Below are 17,241 nucleotides of genomic sequence, written 5' to 3'. Positions count from 1 at the left end.
GGGGGAGTTATTCCTGCCTTGCCCTTGGGGAAAGGGCTCCTGGGGCAGAGCCTCTTGCAGTTCAACCATCATGAGGTGCTTCATCCTCCTCCAGTGAATTCAAGACCATCGGGGGGGCTGAGTTAAACTCTACCCCCTGCAAATGTCCATCCCCCTGCCTATCAGCCCATCCCCATGGCCTCTGGTGCTCATCTGACCCTCTGTCCATCCCCAACAGCCCTATGGCCAGCGACAACCAGGAGCTGGGCTCCTTGCAGCTCCCCGGGAGAGCAGGCAGCTCTTTCCTCTGCATTTTTCACCGAGGGACCAGAAAGGCCGAGCAGCCAAGTGACCTGGTGTCACGCAGCAAAGCATGGCACTGTCACCAGGTCCCCAAAAACGCAAGCGAGGGTCTGGTCCCCCAGCTCTAGCATCAGTTGAGGTTGCTCCTGTTGCTCCCACAGCCGTGTGCATGTGGGAGATCCTGAGCTACGGCAAGCAGCCCTTCTTCTGGCTGGAGAACAAGGATGTTATCGGGGTGCTGGAGAGGGGCGACCGCTTGCCCAAGCCTGACCTCTGCCCACCCGTCCTCTACACCCTCATGACGCGCTGCTGGGACTACGACCCCAGTGAAAGGCCCAAGTTCAAGGACTTGGTTTGCAGCTTGAGGTGAGCGGGGAGGTCTGTGGTTTGATGGAGGGGTGGGCAAGTGGGTGAAAGAGAAACATGAACCCCTGCAAGATTTTGGGTCTGAAGTTTTCTGGCCAAGTCTGAACTCAAAGGACCATTTGAGACGATTTGAGCCCATCTGCCCCTGGGGTGGTGGTGCCTGGGCTGAAATGGAAATGCTTTGCTTCCCAGGGAGGGGTCTTGCAGGGGAGTCCTAACCCCACATCTCACTGGGGCCAGCCAGGGTGAAGCTGGTGTGGCCGTCTGGGACCAAGCTACATCCTCCCAGTCCTTTCCCTTTGCTCTTCCCATCCCTCCTTGCTCCCTCATGTTTTCCATGGTCCATCCAGCTCAAGCATCCCTGGGCATGGGAGATACGTCCCTGCCAGAGGGGCTGTGCCAAGGCTCCCTCCCAGGGCTGTCACCCTCCATCTCCCCCTGCAGCGACATTTACCTGATGGAGAAGGAGCTGGCCAAGGAGCAGGAGAGGAACAACCGCCACCGGCCTCCCAAAATCTTGGAGCCGCCATCCTTCCAGGAGCCACCTCCAAAGGTGAGGAGAGGGCAGAGCCCATGCAGGCAGCGCAGGCAGGTTCATCTCCCCAACTCGACCTGCCAATGGGTGCTGTGGAAGTGGGACCTCCCTGATCTTGCACCCACCATACGTTTCTCCCTCCTCCAATCCCTGCAGCCCAGCAGACCCAGGTACAAGCCACCACCCCAGAGCAACCTCCTGGCTCCCAAGCTGCAGTTCCAGGTAAGGCTGCACAGCCGAAGCATCCCACAGGGACCTGAGCAAGGGGATCAATGCCAGAAAGCCCTGCCTGGAGCTTGAGCCCTCAGGGGCTCATGGCTTTTGGGGCTCCAGGGTGCCCCACACCATCACCAAGTGCCTCCCGCCGCCTTGCCAGCAGGACACCGCACCGCTCGGGGCTCAGCCCTGTCCTGCCCTGTGTTTTGTCTGCCCCTCGGAGCTGGCAGAGAGGCTTTTGTTCCAGGGAACAGGAGTTTGCACGCTCGGCACCAGCCGGTTTGCACGCTCGGCTGGGAGGAGAGGAGGTTTGCTGCTCTCTGGTGCTACCGGGGCTGAGTTTGGCTGCCCTGCGGGACCACAGGTCACCCACCCCAGTACTGGTCCCTGGAGCACCAGGGTGAAGCCCTCAAGAGCAACTATTTTGGATGCTCTTTTGGGGCTGGACAGGGGTCCAGGCAGCAGCACAGGAGGTCTCAAGCCCATGCGCAGGGCGAGGAAGAGCCGAGCAGGGAGGAAGGTCCCGTTCCTGCTGCACGGACAGGCATGAGGGCAGAGGCTGCTCCTGGTGCAAAAGCCGCTCTCCCCTGCCTTGTCTGCTCCGTCTGTCCGCACTAACCCCCGTGGCTTTGTTTGTGCCTGCATCGCCCCGCTGCCCGCTCCCCCCTGCCCGCCCCCCCCTGCCCGCCCGCAGGTGCCCGAGGGTCTGTGTGCCAGCTCGCCTACGCTCACCAGCCCCATCGAGTACCAGTCTCCGGCCAACTCCCTGCACACCCCACCGCTCAACCGCCACAATGTCTTCAAGCGCCACAGCATGAGGGTAAGAGAGGGATTCCCCCATCCCACAGCATCCAGAGGACATCCCAGTCCCGGGTGGCCTCATCCCAGGCATGCCGGGGACCACGCAGGAGGCGAAGGCTCGGTCGGAGGGTTGCTTGCTGCGCCACGCTCCGCTCTGTGCTGCCGCCTCCGCTGCTTTGAGCTCAGCGTTGCTCCCAACCTGCCACCCCATGGGTGCTGTTTGTGGGCTGGAGGGATCGAGATCGTGAAGGGCTTTGGGGTATCTCCAGCCCCCTGCCATGCATGTTTGCACGCACAGCCCGGTGAAGGCATGTTGGTGGACGAGCAACTGGCATGGCATCCCCAAAAATGGGCAGGGGATGGGTGGCTGCCGCTCCTCGGGGCTTTGGGTCAGGTCTTCACACTCGGCATTGTCACCTGAAATGCCAGCGGTGGTTTGCAGCCTGAGCTCCGTTACATTAGCCCCAAAATCAGAGCTGGGTGTTGGGGCGCATCCTGCGATGCTCTGCCTGGTGTGCCGGGACGGCTGTGGTGCTGAGCACGTCCCCAGGGTGGTCCATGCATGCTGCCCATGGAAAGTGCCGGAATGCAGTGGTGGGAGATATGGGGCCAGCCAGTGGTTTCCTCTCTCTGCTGGAAACCCAAGTGCTCCCCAAATTCAGTTTGGGGGTTCGTGGCTGTTGGGGTCTGGCGCATGGCTTGCATGTACGGAGCAGGGCTCCGGCTCCTGTGCTGAAATTGGGGAGGGGGGCTTTGACTCCTGAGCCTTGTCCATCACCGCCGGCTCTGCACACCAGGAGGAAGATTTCCTCCGTCCCAGCAGCAGGGAGGAGGCTCAGAAGCTCTGGGAGATTGAGAGGCTGAAGATGCGGCAGGTCCTGGACAAGCAGCAGAAGCAGATGGTGGAGGACTACCAGTGGCTGCGGCAGGAGGAGAAGTCCCTGGTGAGTGGCCTCGGGCTACCTCCAGCTCTTGCACCCTCATGAAGGTGGTGGAAGAGCCACTGCAGCTGTTGAGGTTGCTCTTCATGGCTGGAAAAGCCAGTTTCCCTTGGAGAAACAGGTATTCCAACAGCCAAACCTCTTGCACCCCTTTATTTTCTGCACCCATAAAAATCTCATGAAGCTGCTTCATTTCAAAATGAATATTTTGAAAGTTGGGCAGTTTTTAAATACTTGCAATCGTGTCTTAATGAGCTTTTATAATGCTTTTGAAATAAGGACTGGAGATAGCTAACATGTGACTAATGCATCAGCTTGTGGTGAGACAGGCTTGGAAGGAAACTAAAAATCTTTTATTCGATCAACTCATGCAGCCAATAAAGCAAAGCCCAACTCCCCTCACCCCCGGGGGCTGTCAGATGCTTGAATTAAACTTTGGGGTTTTTTAAGCAGCAGTTTGAGGTTTCTGGTGCCCCAGGAACAGGTAGGCAGCAGATAGGGGTGATGGGATGGGAGGGGATGGGACCAGCGATGGGCATGAAGCCCCTTCCCCTCCCACATTCCTGGACCCTGCAGAGATACATTCCTGTGATGTGTTTCATGAGTCTCCCAGAAATCAGGAAAATCCCTTTTTTCCTCTCTTTTTCCTTTTTTCCATGCCTCTCACAAAGCTTCTCCCCCTTTGCAGGACCCGACAGTGTTCATGAACAACAACACTCCTCCGGTGAGTGGTGCCAGCCCTGGAGAAGCTGGGTCATACTTGGGTGCAGGGGGTCCTTCTTTTGGGGGTGTCCAGAGATCCTCATTTGCTTTGGCATGGATGGGCGATAAATATTTATACATGTGCCCCTTGCATTGGGAAAGTTAATCTGAAAATGTTTTTGGGGTGAAATACTGGTGGTGTGGAGCTCCCCACCAGAAGCCCTGGGAGGGGATGGTGATGCCTCCTCTCTTTTCACTGCCTCCAGCCAGGACTTTCTGCCTCTCATTTGCTGTTTCTTCCCCCCACAGCTGCTCCCGGAGAAGGAGACGGATTACAGTGAGTGCCCACAGCTGCACAGGGTGTGGGGCTGCCTGTGGCCCCCCCACTCAGGAGCACCCACTTTGGGGCTGCGAGCAGGGAGCCCTGCGCTGAGCTGCGAGGAGCCTTGGGGCTGTATCCCTCCTGGCTTTGGGATCTTCCATGAAAGAAATCCCAGATCCTGGGGAGCAGCTTTGCCTGCCCTAGGCAGGGGTCTGCCTGTCCCAGGCATGGGGGTCCATGGGGGTCTGACCCTGCGGGGAGGTGGCACAGTTAGGGTGGGTTAGGGTGTCCAGCTGCAGTGGGACATGCTGCTGCAGGTTGGTATGGGACGTGGCACAGGTCCCAGGGGTCTTGTAGCATGCCCACGTGTCCGTGGGAGCAGCCAGAGTGACTATCCTTCCTTTCCCTTACTGACGGCATAGCGGAGTTCACGGGCCCCCCCCAGAAGCCTCCAAGACTTGGGGCACAGGTAAGATCTCCCTGGATCGGGCCACCGTGGCCCTGGACCTCCTCCTCCATCTCCACAGTCTCATTCCTCCACCTCCATCATCCCTCTGCATCTGCAGGATGGGACTTTTCTGTCTCCCCCAGGCCCCAAAGGGGTCAGACAGACCCAGCAGCATCGGGGTCGTGGGTGGGAGGTGGATGGTTCTGGCCAGGGCTCCCCATAAGTGTTGGTCTTTCCCTCCTTGCCCCCTCGGTCCCTGGCAGTCCATCCAACCAGCCCCCACCGCCAACCTGGACCGCACAGATGACACGGTGTACAGCAACGTCATGGACCTGGTGCGGGCCGTGCTGCAGCTGAAGAACGAGATCAGCCTCCTGCCCCCGGAGGGGTACATCCTCGTGGTGAAGGTAGGGAGGGGACAACACCAGGGCTTCTATGGGGAGTGGGGGGGGGGAGTTGGAAATGAGACTGCTGAGTGGCTCCCACCAAGCATCCTTCTCAGGAAGGTCTTGCACGTATAGGAGGGAGCATTTCCAGCATGCCCTTCTCCTCCACTGGGTCCTTGGGTCAATGGTGGGAGCATTTCCAGCACGTCCTGCTCCTCCGTTGGGTCCTTGTGTCAACAGTGGGAGAGTCTCCCACCATGGCCCTCTCTCAAATGGGATCCTTGACTTAGCGACGCAGACTATTCCCATGCACCACTTCCCTGTGCCCGTACCTGGATCCATCCTAACCCTGCTGCCCTCCCCGCAGAACGTGGGCCTGTCCCTGCGGAAGCTGATCGGCAGCGTTGACGAGATCCTGCCTGTCCTGCCTGCTGCCTCCCGCACCGAGGTAGGACTGGGGAGGAGGGAAAGGGGTCCGGCGTGGGGCCGTGCACTGGTGGCACCCCTGTCTGTAACCCCTGCGTGTCATGGTCAGATCGAGGGGACCCAGAAGCTGCTCAACAAGGACTTGGCCGACCTCATCAACAAGATGCGCCTGGCGCAGCAGAACGCTGTCACCTCGCTGAGCGAAGAGTGCAAGCGGCAGATGCTGACGGCCTCCCACACCCTGGCCGTGGATGCCAAGAACCTCCTGGATGCCGTGGACCAAGCCAAGGTCCAGGCCAACCTGGTGAAGCTGTGCTTGGAGTGAGGGCAGGGGTGGAGAGGGGGAAGGAGAGAAGAGGGACCGCCGTGCTTCGGTCGGCGGAGATGGGAGGAAAGCGTCGCGGAGGAGCTGGCTTTTGTGTGTCTCCCATGGCCTCGCTGTCCTGCCCTCCCTGTCCCCCCTCCTCCTGCAGCCACTCATGTCTTTAGCATCATCTCGTCGGTCTTCTGAAGAAGGGAGGCATCTGGTGACTCGTCCCTGGAAAGGACTGAGGGGGAACCTGGCTGTCCCCAAAGGCAGCTGAAGATCCCTCTGGTTCGGCGGCTCCCTGCTCCCCGGCTGCCAGCAGGTCCGTGTGTCCGTCCCTCGGCCCCTCCGAGGACGGACAGCCGCGGGCGGCATGTCGCGACGGGGACCTGGACCCCACTCCTCGCTGCCGGGAGCCGGGGGGGGCACGGCGGCTGGGGGAGCTGGCATCCCGGGGGGCCGAGCGGGGGTCCCCAGGGGCCGTCGGAACGGTGGCCGGAGGGACTGTTTGCGTTTCCTTGTACATTGTATAGAAGAGTTTATTTAATGATGGGAAGCGGGTCTGCGTGCCGTGGCGGAGCCGGTTCCAGCGCCCGTGGCCGGAGCACGCCCGGCCCCAAACCCGCAGAGCACGGGGAGGGATGGGACCCCACGAACCGCAGCCTTCAGTGACACAAACCAGGAGAACGGTGCCTCTTCCAGCTGAGTTTTCTCCGAGCTGCTCTGTGTAAGCAACGATGGCAAACCAAGTCTCTGTTCGGTTTGTGCTTTTGAGTTGGAAACCGTACGGTTTGGGCTTTTCCCCAGCATCTTCCCACAACGCTGTTCATTCTGGCTGAGATAAACCACGCACAAAGTCCTGCTGTGCCTGTGCTTGCCTGTCACCCCCCAGGACAAGTCCCCTGGTCACCAGCACCTCTTTAGAAAGAGTTAAGGGTCATGCTGGTCAGACCTCCCAGCTGTCCCAGTGGTAGCATCCCCAGAGGAGCTGCTGGGGAGAATGTGGGTCTGCTGCATCCACGTCCCCTCTGGAACCCCATTTCCCTCCCGTTGACCCCACAATCCACACGAGGGTCCTGGGCTCCCCCTGCTCCCACCCCAAGGCTTGCTAGTGAGAGTATCTGCAGACTTCTGCTTTTCAAAGACCGTCAGGAAATCACAGGTGGTAATTCATGGTGGAGGCTGCTGGGAAGTGGTTTATGTGGGATAGCGCAGCCATGAAGATGCGTTCCCCACAAAAGAAGGAGGCTTGGGATCTACTGCCACACTGGGGGTGGTCACCCCACAGCTTGTGCCTTGGTGGCCTCATCAGCCAGGCAGGGCTGAGCTGAGCGGGGTGGTGGGTGCTGGCAAGAGGGGCTGCAGGGATTAAGATGGGAAGGGGAGCAAGTCCCCCCCTCTGCCCCATCACGGTGAGGGCTGCTGAAGCTGTGCCATGGCTGGCAGTGCCCTGTTCGCTGGGTATCCCATCCTATTCACCTCCAGCCAACATCCCTGCATCACCCTAAGGAGATGCAGCCCCAGCCAAGCCAGAAATTGTCCTCCTGGCTCTGCAGAGCCCTAAAGCTCATGCATACCGGGTTAGAGACGCACGCACGTCTACCCACGCACGCATCCAGCCAGCCGTGCCCAGGCACTCGCTCCCTCGCACATCTCATTTCTCAGCCAGCTGTGCGCACGCCTGAGCCAGCCTGCCAGCACCAGAGGCTGCATGAGCAGCTGCAACACCCTCGGGATGTGCACGTCCTTTCGTGGCACCCTTTATTCCAGCCCATTTCGCTCCTGAAAGCACAAAGTGTTTTCTGAAACCTCTCGGACTGCATCCAGCACCGCAATGCCTGGGTTGGTCTCCTGGAGGAGAAAACATTGCTGGAAAATCCTGGTGTCTCTGAGGACATGGGAGCAGAGAGTAGATGCCCTTTAGGATATATGGAAGCTAGAAATTAAAAGCTGGATGGCAGCAGACATCAGAGCCAGGCGGTCTGGGATCTGACATGGGATGGAGAGGAGGATTTGCTCGGGATGGACCTCGGCAGTGCAGGTTGCCCCCACGCCAGCTAAGTCCACCAGCCTCGGCACCAGGCAGCACCCCAAGCTCCCAGGGTCCATGGGCATCATCTGGCCGTGGCCGGGTGGGTTATCCCGCTCTGCAGGGTGGTCTTTCCCTTCCAAACCACCCACATTTTTGGGTGGGCTGTTCCCGTCTCCCTGCCACTCCGACCTCTGGTGTGGGATGGTGTGGAAGCAACCACTCGTGCTGGCGGGTTGCAGAGGGTCTGCACCTGGGCTGGGCTTTGCAGAGCAGAGACCCCCAAGCCATGCGGCTCAGCAGGGACCTCCATCCCACAACCATACCCCTTCTGCATAGACCATCTGAAGCGTTATCATCTGCCTCACATCATGCATGGCTGCGCCAGCCTGTGGTCCTGAGCACCCTGTGGTCAGGACGCGTCCTAAAGCAGCTGTGAGGTCCCCTCTTCTTGCCCAGCACGTTGGAGTCACAACCAGACACAGCTCTCGGGTTTTGGGTAGGACTTGCAGCAGCTCAAGGAAGCAGATGCCTCTCAGATGCCTCCAGCCTGTGCTTGGGCAACAGAAAAGCTGTGCCATGCCTTCCCTGATCCCAGGACTGCTGCAACCGGGTAGGATGACAGGCAGCCGTCCCTCCCCATCATCCCCAGGTCACCCCTTGGCACAGCCCTTGCTTCACCCTGCATTTCCCATCCGAGGGTCCTCCGTGGTTGCAACCGGGTCCTCCCAGGGAGAGGCAAGGGTCCGGCTGGACGTGGGCACCACCATGCCCACTCCCCGGGAGAAGGGAGCATGCATCGCCCGCCGTCCCCATCGCAGCCTGGCCCGGCCCCTAGATCATCCCTGCCATGTAGGGCGGGAGGAAGAGCCCCACGGTGCCCAGCAAGCAGACGATGATGAACATCCAGAGGAAGATGCGGTCGATCACCATGGCCACATACTTCCAGTCCTCCTTCACCTGCCGAGCAAAAAGGGTCTGTGAGTGTGGGTAGAGGATGCAGCCCCCCCATTTTTGAGGACCCCTTTGGGTTAGGAGACCACCCGGGGCTTGCTCTGCATCCATGGTTTGCTTCAGGGTGAGGAGATACCCTGTGTCTTGGGAAATCCCTGGAGCAGCAGGACTGGGGGGCGGACCTCCCTGGGGAGGTTTCTTGGGGCAGAACTAATCCCACCCAGGGTTTTCTGAAACCACCTGGCTAAAAAGAGGGGTGCAGCCTCTGAGCAGGGTCCCAGCAGGGCAGGCTGGGCCATTTCTGCTCTCCGAGGGCAGGACACCACGGGCAGGAGAGGGACTTCCACCATCCCTGCAGCCAGCAGGGACGGGAGCTGGAGGAACCCTCAGCTGACCCTGTGAACCAGACATCTCCCAGGAGGTGGTCATTGATCTTCTCCCTGGCTTTGGGTCCTCAGCAGGCAGGAAACCAACCGGGGGTCCCAGCACTGACCCCCCGCCATGGAGGTACAACTGGCAGGAGGCAGCACCCAGGGTAGGGGACCCCCCCTCACCCTCCAGCCCTCAGGGGCACCCACTCACCGAGAAGTCGGCATCCTCGGCTCGCAGGTGGTCCGCGATGTACTGCACTCCTTCCAGGGCCTTCAGGATGCTGGGGGACAGCATCAGCCCCCGGTCCGAGCCCACCTCCTCCTCCTCCTCCTCCTTGGGGGGCACCTGGGGGGCTGAGCCCCCCGACGCCTTCCCAGCTTGGCGCCCGCAGCTGTAGCGGCACTGGGTGCCCTGGCCATGGGAGTCCGCCTGGGACATGCGGCTGGGGTACGTCTTCTCCTCCTCCTCTTCCTCCTCCTCCTCCTCTTCCTCCTCCTCATCCCACTTGTCATCCACATCGGTCTCCAGCCAGCACCGGGAGGTGCTGAGCCTCGTCCCCGGGAGGTCGTACTGCCCGGCGGTCCCCTCGGAGGGAGGCAGCACCGGGGGTCTCTTCATAAAGAGCCAGCGAGGGATGAAGTCGAGGAAGAAGCTACGCACCCAGCAGGGCATCGTGTGGGTGCTGGGGGAGCGGTGGTGGACGTTGAGGACGAACACAGTGATGATGATGGAGAGCGTGACGAAGATCATGGTGAAGAGGAGGTACTCGCCGATGAGAGGGATGACCAGCGAGGTGGACGGGATGATTTCCGTGATGAGCAGCAGGAAGACAGTGAGGGACAGCAGGACAGAGATGCAGAGGGTGATCTTCTCCCCGCAGTCGGAGGGCAGGTAGAAGACCAGCACGGTCAGGCAGGAGATAAGCAGGCAGGGTATGATGAGATTGATGGTGTAGAAGAGCGGGAGGCGACGGATGACGAAGCAGAAGGTGATGTCGGGGTAGATCTCCGTGCAGCAGTCATACTTCTTGGAGTTATAGGTGCCGATGGCATTTATGATGGCCCACTCACCGCTCTCCCAGTAATCCTTGAGGTCCACGTGATGGTCCATGTTCTCCAGGTCAATCTTGGCCTTGTCGTAGGTCCAGGAGCCGAACTTCATCTTGCAGTTCTGCTGGTCGAAGGGGAAGAAGGTGACGTCGATGCTGCACGAGCTCTTGTAGATGGCAGGAGGCACCCACTTCACCTTCCCATTGGAGAAGAGGTGGGCCTTCGTCATGTGGGTCACGGCGAACTCCCCGTCGGCACTGCAGGCATGGAGAGATGTGAAGATCAGAGGAGGATGAATTGTTTCCCCCAAGAAATAGGGCCAGGAGCTCCCTCAGCTCTCAGGGCTGGTATGAGCCTTGATTTGAGGCTGTGGTCTCATCGTGCATCCCTGCACAGTGCTGGGTTCACCCTCCTGGGCATCATCTGGAGCATGGAGATGGGTGGGAGCACGAGCACCAGACATGGGGAGATGGATGAAGACTGATTTGCATCCTTACCAGTGGGGTGGGATGGAGAGCAGGAGGCCCAGGGGAGCTGGCAGTGGTGGGGAGCTGCCGGGATGGGATGGGATGGGATGAGCTGCAGGGATGGAAAGGGAAGGGAAAGGGGGAGCTGGCCCTAAGGATGCCCCATCCTGGCAGCGTCACTCACTTGTTGTAGAGCACGATGTCGGGGATCCAGATCATCTCAGAGGGCACCCGGATGGAGGTGACATTGTCAAACTCTGCCGGGTCCCAGCGCAGCTTGTAGTCACTCCACTCCTGGAGGGAGACATGGAGGGGAGGGCATCAGGTGGCCCTGGGTCTGGTGGGACCGAGCTGTCCAATGCCACCTTCTTCCTCCTCCTCTGGCAGCATCCCTCCAGGAACAGCACCATGGAGATGCCACCAAGCCCCCCTGGGCAGGGTGTCTCTGCCCCAAAGGCTGTACCCTCCGTGACACGCTCCTGCCCTTGCCCCAGAGAGGGAACAGGCTCCTACCTGCTTCAGCCAGACATTTGTGGTCATCATTTGGTTCTTTTCATCCTGCGGTGGGGAAGAGGGAGAGGTGAGAGGAGACAGGCAGCGAGAGCCCAAGGCTTTGTCCCATCAATGCACTGGCCCCCAGATTACTGCTTTCACTTTCTGCCCTCTGCTTCTGGGGTTCAGCTTCTGGGAGCAACTGGTACCAGTACAAGTCCAAGGAGACACTCTATTTCCCTGTGCTATCTGCTCACTAGATGGCAGCAAGAAATAGCATTTTGTAGTGTAGAGCTCAGCCGCTCTGATGGATGGACAAATGCACATGGATAGAAGAGATGGACAGGTGGACTGATGGATGTGTTGATAGGTTGCTAGGTGGACAGATGGATAGGTAGAGAGGTGGATAGATGGATGGGTTGATGGGTGGACAGATGGATGGGTGTGCATGGGAGGAATGAGTGAGGGAGGGATAGACACACAATCCCAGAGGTGCCCCGGGGCAGGTAGATGTTGGATAAGGACATGGCAAGGATGGAGAACTGCAGTTTTCCTTGGTGGTCTCCTGCTGTCAGGAGAAGGGAGGGTTTGGGATGGAGAGGAGGGGTGCAGCCCACTCGTTGGAGGTCTGAGGGGGGCACAGTGGGTGGTTTGTCGCCTGCTGGAGATGGCCAGGAGGTTGCTGGTGCCTGAACCCCACCTCCTACCAGGGTCCCCAGGTCCTGGTCTGGCAGACCAGTAGGACCAACTGGTGAAAAGATAGACACGACGCGGGACTGGGGTCCCCCTCAGTGGGCTACGCACCACGTCGATCAGCTGCGCAATGGAGAGCCCGAACTTCACGATGACCACATCGGAGGTGTTGGGCACCGGCCGTGACCAGCGGTTGTAGCCGGTGAAAAGATGCTTGAAGAGACGCTCCTCAGCGTGGCTGCCAGGCTGGTCCCGCAGGCAGGCGGCTGTGGGGAGATGGGCATGGAGTCAGGGTGGGGGAGAGCTTGCTGACCCCCCTTTCCACACCCCTGCACCCCACTGAAAATGGGTCCCCATTCTGGGCAAGCCCCCTCTCTGCTGCAGCAGGCGGGGATGCTAAACCCCACTTTGGGATGGGGAGAGGGGAATTAGCCCTCCTCAGAGCTGCCCCGTGCTCCTCCCAAGGAGCAGAGAGCGGTGCAAGGTCAACCTGGCCGAGAAAATCCCACTCTTGCGTGCCTGAGGTCCCTCTCCCAGTCCCCTCCAGCTGCTCTTACTGGTGCTAACTGGTTCAGCTTTGCAAGGTGGAGGCTGACGCAGTCCTTGGGACCGCTGCAGCCTGCCCAGAGGCCATCCCTCAGGCTGGGCTGGAGGCAGGGCTGAGAAGGAGTGCAACGCTCTTTGCTCTGCCTAGAAATTGTTGGCGTTGGTCTTCAGTGCATCGCTCGGCCGTCCTTGCTCTCACTGCAGAGCCCCATAAATTTCCACCAGCAAGTCGAGGGAGGCCGAGGGAGGGAGGGAGGGATGGCAGGAGGGGGGGAGGGAGGGCTTTGCACAGTGAAATGCAACCAAAGAGACATTGTACGGATGGCTCTGCCCTGAAGAAGGAGGTGCACGGCCCCATAGCATGCCCCATGCCCCATGCAAAGTCTCCCCACCGGGCAGGCAAGCCCAGCAAGGGCCCTGGGTGTTGTACTTTGGCCAGGGATTGAGGGTCTTAGAGGTGGTGGGGAGGGCTGGTCCCAAGTGAAGGGGCAAGCAAGATGCCCAGCTCATGGGAAGTCTTGCATTGACAGCAGGTGGAAGCAAAATCCATTTTTTTTCCTTCTCTCCCACATTTCTAGCTTACACAGGATGGATCTGGGGTCCCAGAGGTACATCCCCTGGGGGGGGATGACCCAGAGCAGACCACCCCCACCCAAGTGTCTGGGTGGCGGCAAGCTGCTCTGCAAAGACACGAACCCCGTCCTAGCTCAGTGTGCGGTGGGGGACATCATGCCAGTGTGGAGACTGGGCATGCTGCGAGACTGCATGGGGGTAAACTGGAAGAGAACTGGTTTTCCATGGGCACAGCCCCTCAGCTTCCCCTTCTCTCTCCCCAAATTTACCCCTCCTGCCAGGGTCCCAGTGGGTGACACCCATGGGAAGGCAGGGCTCAAGCAAAGAAAATTCAGGTACCCCAGGGAAAGCCAGAGCTGCCCTTACCTGCATGCAAGGTGACGAAGCACCACACGATGAAGGGGGTGATGCCATGGGACAGCCGCCCCATGCTCCCTGTGCTGGTGTCCCCCATGGATCCCATCCCTGGAGCAGTTTGCAAAACCCCCCGGGAGGGACCAGGGGGAGCGATGAGCTGAGATGGTGGTGGGAGTGGAGGCTCAGCAGGGAAAGCCACCATAGGGGACCTCTGACGGGGTGTCCTGTGTGTCCCCACTGTTAGTGAGTGCTGGAAGAGCCATGGATGGAGCTGGATGTGGGCTGGGAGAGCCTCAGCAGGGACACAGCCAGGCCAGAGTGCGTGGGTCGGGATGCTCCACCAAGTCACCTGCCCCAAATTTAATTCCTGGAAAGACAGCAGAGAGCGGCACTGTCACGGCGATGCCACCATGGTGGAGGTCTGGGAGGTGACGGTCCCGCTGTGGTTCCCTCAAAGCCGCTTCCAGCTGCAAGCGGGGCTTGGAGTTGACCCAAGGTGGCACCATGGCAGAGTCAAGGGAAAATGTCCCCAAAGCATCTGCTCCCCATTTCACGAGCGCTCCTCGGGCAGGCAGGGAGTGAATCTGGTCAGCGATGGTCACAGCCAGGCAGCTGGACCCCGTGAGTTAAAGCGATGGGGAGCCCAGGTCTGTCCCCGCATGACTTAATAGCAGAGATGGAGCCCAATGCTTCAACTTTCACTGAGATGACCAGAAAATAACTGGTTTCAACCATCCTTCTGCCCTCCCTGACTCGAAGCTCCTTCATGCCCTGGGAGCAAGGGAGGGGGAAGCATCTCAGCTGCTCCAAGAGGCTGCACTGCCCCGAACGGGCTCCTGAGGCCGGTTTCCCCAGTACCACTCACCTCTGAGAAGAGAGATCATCCTTTCATCATCCACCCTCATCCATCCATCCATCCATCCATGCATCTGTTCATCCATCCATGCATGCATTCATCCATCTATCCATGCACCCATCTACCTATGCATCCATCCATCCATCCATGGATGTGTTTGGTTCCCCTCCCCGGCAAGGCAAATCTCTGCAAAAAGGGAAAATCACTTGCTCTGCAGAGGTCCCGAAATCTGTTCCTGCTTACAAGGTGACTCCTCCACACTTGACCCGTACCCCCAGGAGCAGCCTCCCCTCGCCGGGAGGCAACTGTTTCCATCCGTGAAGGGAAGGAGGTTCTCAGTCCAGCACTGATGTTGCTAAAGAAGCAGCTCCTTTAGCTTAAAATCCTCCCTGCCCCGGTGAAATCATGCAGCCCTCCTGAACTCATCATCGTCTTCTGTGCAATTTTCAATTGATTAATACAAGGATGGTGGAGGGGGGGGTAAACAGGAGGAGAAACACTGTCCTCTGTGCTGAGCTGGAGAGAAAATTATGGATGTGCCTCTTCTGGCTGAGATATCTAAATATACCGGAGAGTACGGGGGGTGCTGGGGGAGCTGCTCCCACTCTGGGCTTGGTTATAGGGTCACACGAGTGGGGATTTCCCCAAAGCTCTGATAGACACTGGAGAGGGGAAGGAGGTGCCCTGGGTGATGCAAAGCTGTGCCTGAAACCGCCTGTACGGGGCGAAGGGGGTTTGGGGGGCACACGGGTGGAGAGGAGCCCACGCAGGACATGCACCCGTGGGTCACAGTGGGGATGGGTAGGTGAGCGGGCAGGGGGCTGCATGGGTGGGAGACCACACAGGCAGAGCCTGGCAGCGGGGTGGGCAGCCCTACCCTCCTGCCTGACCTTTACCTACAGCCCTGCCTTGCCTCCCTGCATCCAAACCGTTTCCCTGATGGATTTCCCATTGCTCCATGGCACAAAGCGCTCGGTTTGAGGCACGCTGACCCTGCAGCAGAGATGCCCCGGGAGGCACCTACGTGCCTGCAAAATGCTGGTACTTGCCAGCCACTTTCCTGAAGGGATGCAGAAACCTGCCCCGTGCGGATGCTAAAGGCTGGACCGGAGGATGCCGGTGACCACGGCGAGCCCGGCGAAGCTCTCGGCATCCCGAAGTGCAGTCAGGGAGGCAGCAAGAATAACTAACTTATTTATTGGATTTTAAAGGCAGGCAGCGGGGGATTTTCCATTTTTAGATGGTAACTTCATGCAGAGCTGGGAAACTTTCCCTGCCGCTGCCTCCCCATCGCTCCCCGACCATCCTGGGCACTCTGCAAACAGCTTTAATCATGGATATTTGCAGGGAAAAACAGCTTCTCTCCTTCCCACCCAGCCTGGACCCAACGAACCCCCTTACCTGCTGCAGGGAGAGCAAGGAGGGGTCCCCGAAGCTCCCTGTTCCCTCGGCAGTGCTGGGGTTGGGATGCTGTGCCGCGGAGGGCTCCGGCAAGGACTGGGCTCCGGCGAAGGATGTCTCAGCTCTTACTCGAAGCAGTGACGGTGACGACAGGGGCTGGGGGAGGAGGGAAAGCCATGCCCAGGCAGGGAAGGAGGGGAGGCAGGGAGATGAGGGGGAGGAAGGCTGGGGGGCATCGGCTCCCCCGGCCCTTCTTGCCCCCTGTGCATTGCCAAAGCTTCCCCAGGGTCGGAAAAGGCTGGATTTGTCAGGGTTTTCTCAGTCTCTTCCAAGGCACCACTAAAGGTGGGGGAGAGGGAAGGGTGTGTTGGGCTTTATGTGTGAGGATGAGGAGGGAGAGGGAAGGAGAACAGGAGCCAAAGTGCTGTGGAGAAGTGGAGCCGGAGCACAGAATGGGGCAGTGCAGGAAACATTGCTTGGGGTATTGCAGGGGGCATCGCAGGGCATTGCATGGGGCATCACACACGGTATTGCAGGGGGCATCGCAGGGGGCATTTCAAAGGTCCAGGCTCTTGTACCGGTGGGGGGAAGCAAGGGGCTGCTTGCCCCAGTCCCCCCCAGACCAGGGTTTCCCCATTTGCCCCACAGCCCCAGGCTGGGGGTTTAGTGCCAACCTGCCTGTGGGCTGCAGGGCAGCTCCAGGGAGCGGCGACGTCCCCTGGTCTGGGGAAAACGGGGTGCAAGGTCTTGAGCTGACCCCACATGGCGCCTGCCTCAACCCACACTTGCCCCCCCCCAAAACACTGCCAAGGGAACGGTTGCAAAATTGGGAAAGCAAAGTCAGGGCAACATCCAGCATCAACCCCCACCCTGCTGACCCCTTCCCCCTCCTGTCTTAGGTGTCCCCACGGGGACAGGGATGGGGACAGGGCTACTTTGGGCCAGAGAGGTGGTTCTCTGACCGCAAGAGGATGGGAAACCCAGAGGTCCCCCCCTGCTTCCCCCGGCGAAGACCCAGCCTCTCCCCAGAGCAGCCTCTCTCCTTCCTTCCTGCTAGGAAATTTAATGTGCAACCTTCCTGCAAACGAAGCCCAGGACTGCAATTTCCAGCCCTGCGGGACCTGCCCAAGGATTTGCTTCCTTTCCTTTGGGAGACAAACAAAGAGGCAGACCCGGGCATGGAGGGCACCCGAATTTACTGCTCCCCCCACTCTGCTGCAGGACCCCCATCCTGCCTGCAGCCATGCGGCTTTCCTACCATCCTTGGGATGCTGAATACCAGAAATCCATGAGGAAGAGGACCACGGAGCCGGTACCCTGCCATCCCACCACCCCAGCAGCAGCCCATGCCAAAGCCAGGCAGATACTGGGTTGTCGCCTCTCCAGCCCCACGGCCACAAACATCTCACCGATGCAAACATCACACCGGGGTGATCCAGATGTCTCATCGACGTCATGATTGCATCAAACCACTCCATTTTTTAATCACCGATGTCACGATTGCATCAAAACACCCTGGCAAACCTCCACCACCCCGGGGAACCACGCTGCAGCCAGCGGTGCAATGCAAAGCCCCGTCCCCATGCCACGGTGCAGAGCCCTCAGCCCACAGCCACGTCCCAAGGCTGCCTGCGAGGCCAAAGGGAGTGTTTGGTGTTGGATGGACCCCCGAAGCTGGGGAGATGGGGAGGGGGGGAAGATGGAGCGATGGATGCCGGAG

At 59.6% G+C, this 17,241-nt stretch overlaps 2 protein-coding genes across 6 annotated transcripts in view; one reads left to right on the top strand and one right to left on the bottom strand.

The window, feature by feature from the left end:
- Nucleotides 1–6,591, top strand: part of PTK2B (protein tyrosine kinase 2 beta) — a 30,040-nt gene extending 23,449 nt beyond the window's left edge. For 2 of the 5 annotated variants that reach the window (XM_069805460.1, XM_069805464.1), the window contains exons 21-31: nt 444–648; nt 1,093–1,201; nt 1,340–1,405; nt 2,094–2,219; nt 2,998–3,144; nt 3,830–3,865; nt 4,153–4,180; nt 4,579–4,634; nt 4,877–5,020; nt 5,367–5,447; nt 5,535–6,591. In XM_069805460.1, the coding sequence (XP_069661561.1) occupies nt 444–648; nt 1,093–1,201; nt 1,340–1,405; nt 2,094–2,219; nt 2,998–3,144; nt 3,830–3,865; nt 4,153–4,180; nt 4,579–4,634; nt 4,877–5,020; nt 5,367–5,447; nt 5,535–5,750 (1,214 nt within the window). In that variant the 3' untranslated portion in view covers nt 5,751–6,591. The remainder of the gene's footprint in view (nt 1–443; nt 649–1,092; nt 1,202–1,339; nt 1,406–2,093; nt 2,220–2,997; nt 3,145–3,829; nt 3,866–4,152; nt 4,181–4,578; nt 4,635–4,876; nt 5,021–5,366; nt 5,448–5,534) is intronic. The other 3 variants (XM_069805461.1, XM_069805463.1, XM_069805462.1) reach the window with 3 other exon arrangements.
- A 688-nt stretch (nt 6,592–7,279) lies between these two features.
- Nucleotides 7,280–15,663, bottom strand: CHRNA2 (cholinergic receptor nicotinic alpha 2 subunit). Its single transcript, XM_069805465.1, has 7 exons — nt 15,522–15,663; nt 13,274–13,631; nt 11,900–12,054; nt 11,117–11,161; nt 10,788–10,897; nt 9,298–10,393; nt 7,280–8,721 (listed from the first exon to the last, which is right to left on the bottom strand). Exons 2-7 carry the CDS (start codon nt 13,464–13,466, stop codon nt 8,596–8,598), a joined length of 1,725 nt encoding a protein of 574 aa, XP_069661566.1. The 5' UTR covers nt 13,467–13,631; nt 15,522–15,663; the 3' UTR covers nt 7,280–8,595.
- Nucleotides 15,664–17,241: the final 1,578 nt, after the last annotated feature.

Source organism: Haliaeetus albicilla, chromosome 18 (assembly GCF_947461875.1).
Source record: "Haliaeetus albicilla chromosome 18, bHalAlb1.1, whole genome shotgun sequence".
Taxonomy (NCBI): Eukaryota; Metazoa; Chordata; class Aves; order Accipitriformes; family Accipitridae; genus Haliaeetus; species Haliaeetus albicilla.
This window is presented reverse-complemented; position numbering and strand designations above follow the sequence as displayed.

What these genes read in the sequence shown, in the direction of transcription:
- CHRNA2 (XM_069805465.1), bottom strand. Translation starts at nt 13,466, where the DNA reads ATGGTGGCTTTCCCTGCTGAGCCTCCACTCCCACCACCATCTCAGCTC. An exon ending in CAAATGTCTGGCTGAAGCAG is followed by an intron (nt 10,898 to 11,116) that starts GTAGGAGCCTGT and finishes GTCTCCCTCCAG; the next exon opens with GAGTGGAGTGACTACAAGCT. An exon ending in GACATCGTGCTCTACAACAA is followed by an intron (nt 10,394 to 10,787) that starts GTGAGTGACGCT and finishes CCATGCCTGCAG; the next exon opens with TGCCGACGGGGAGTTCGCCG.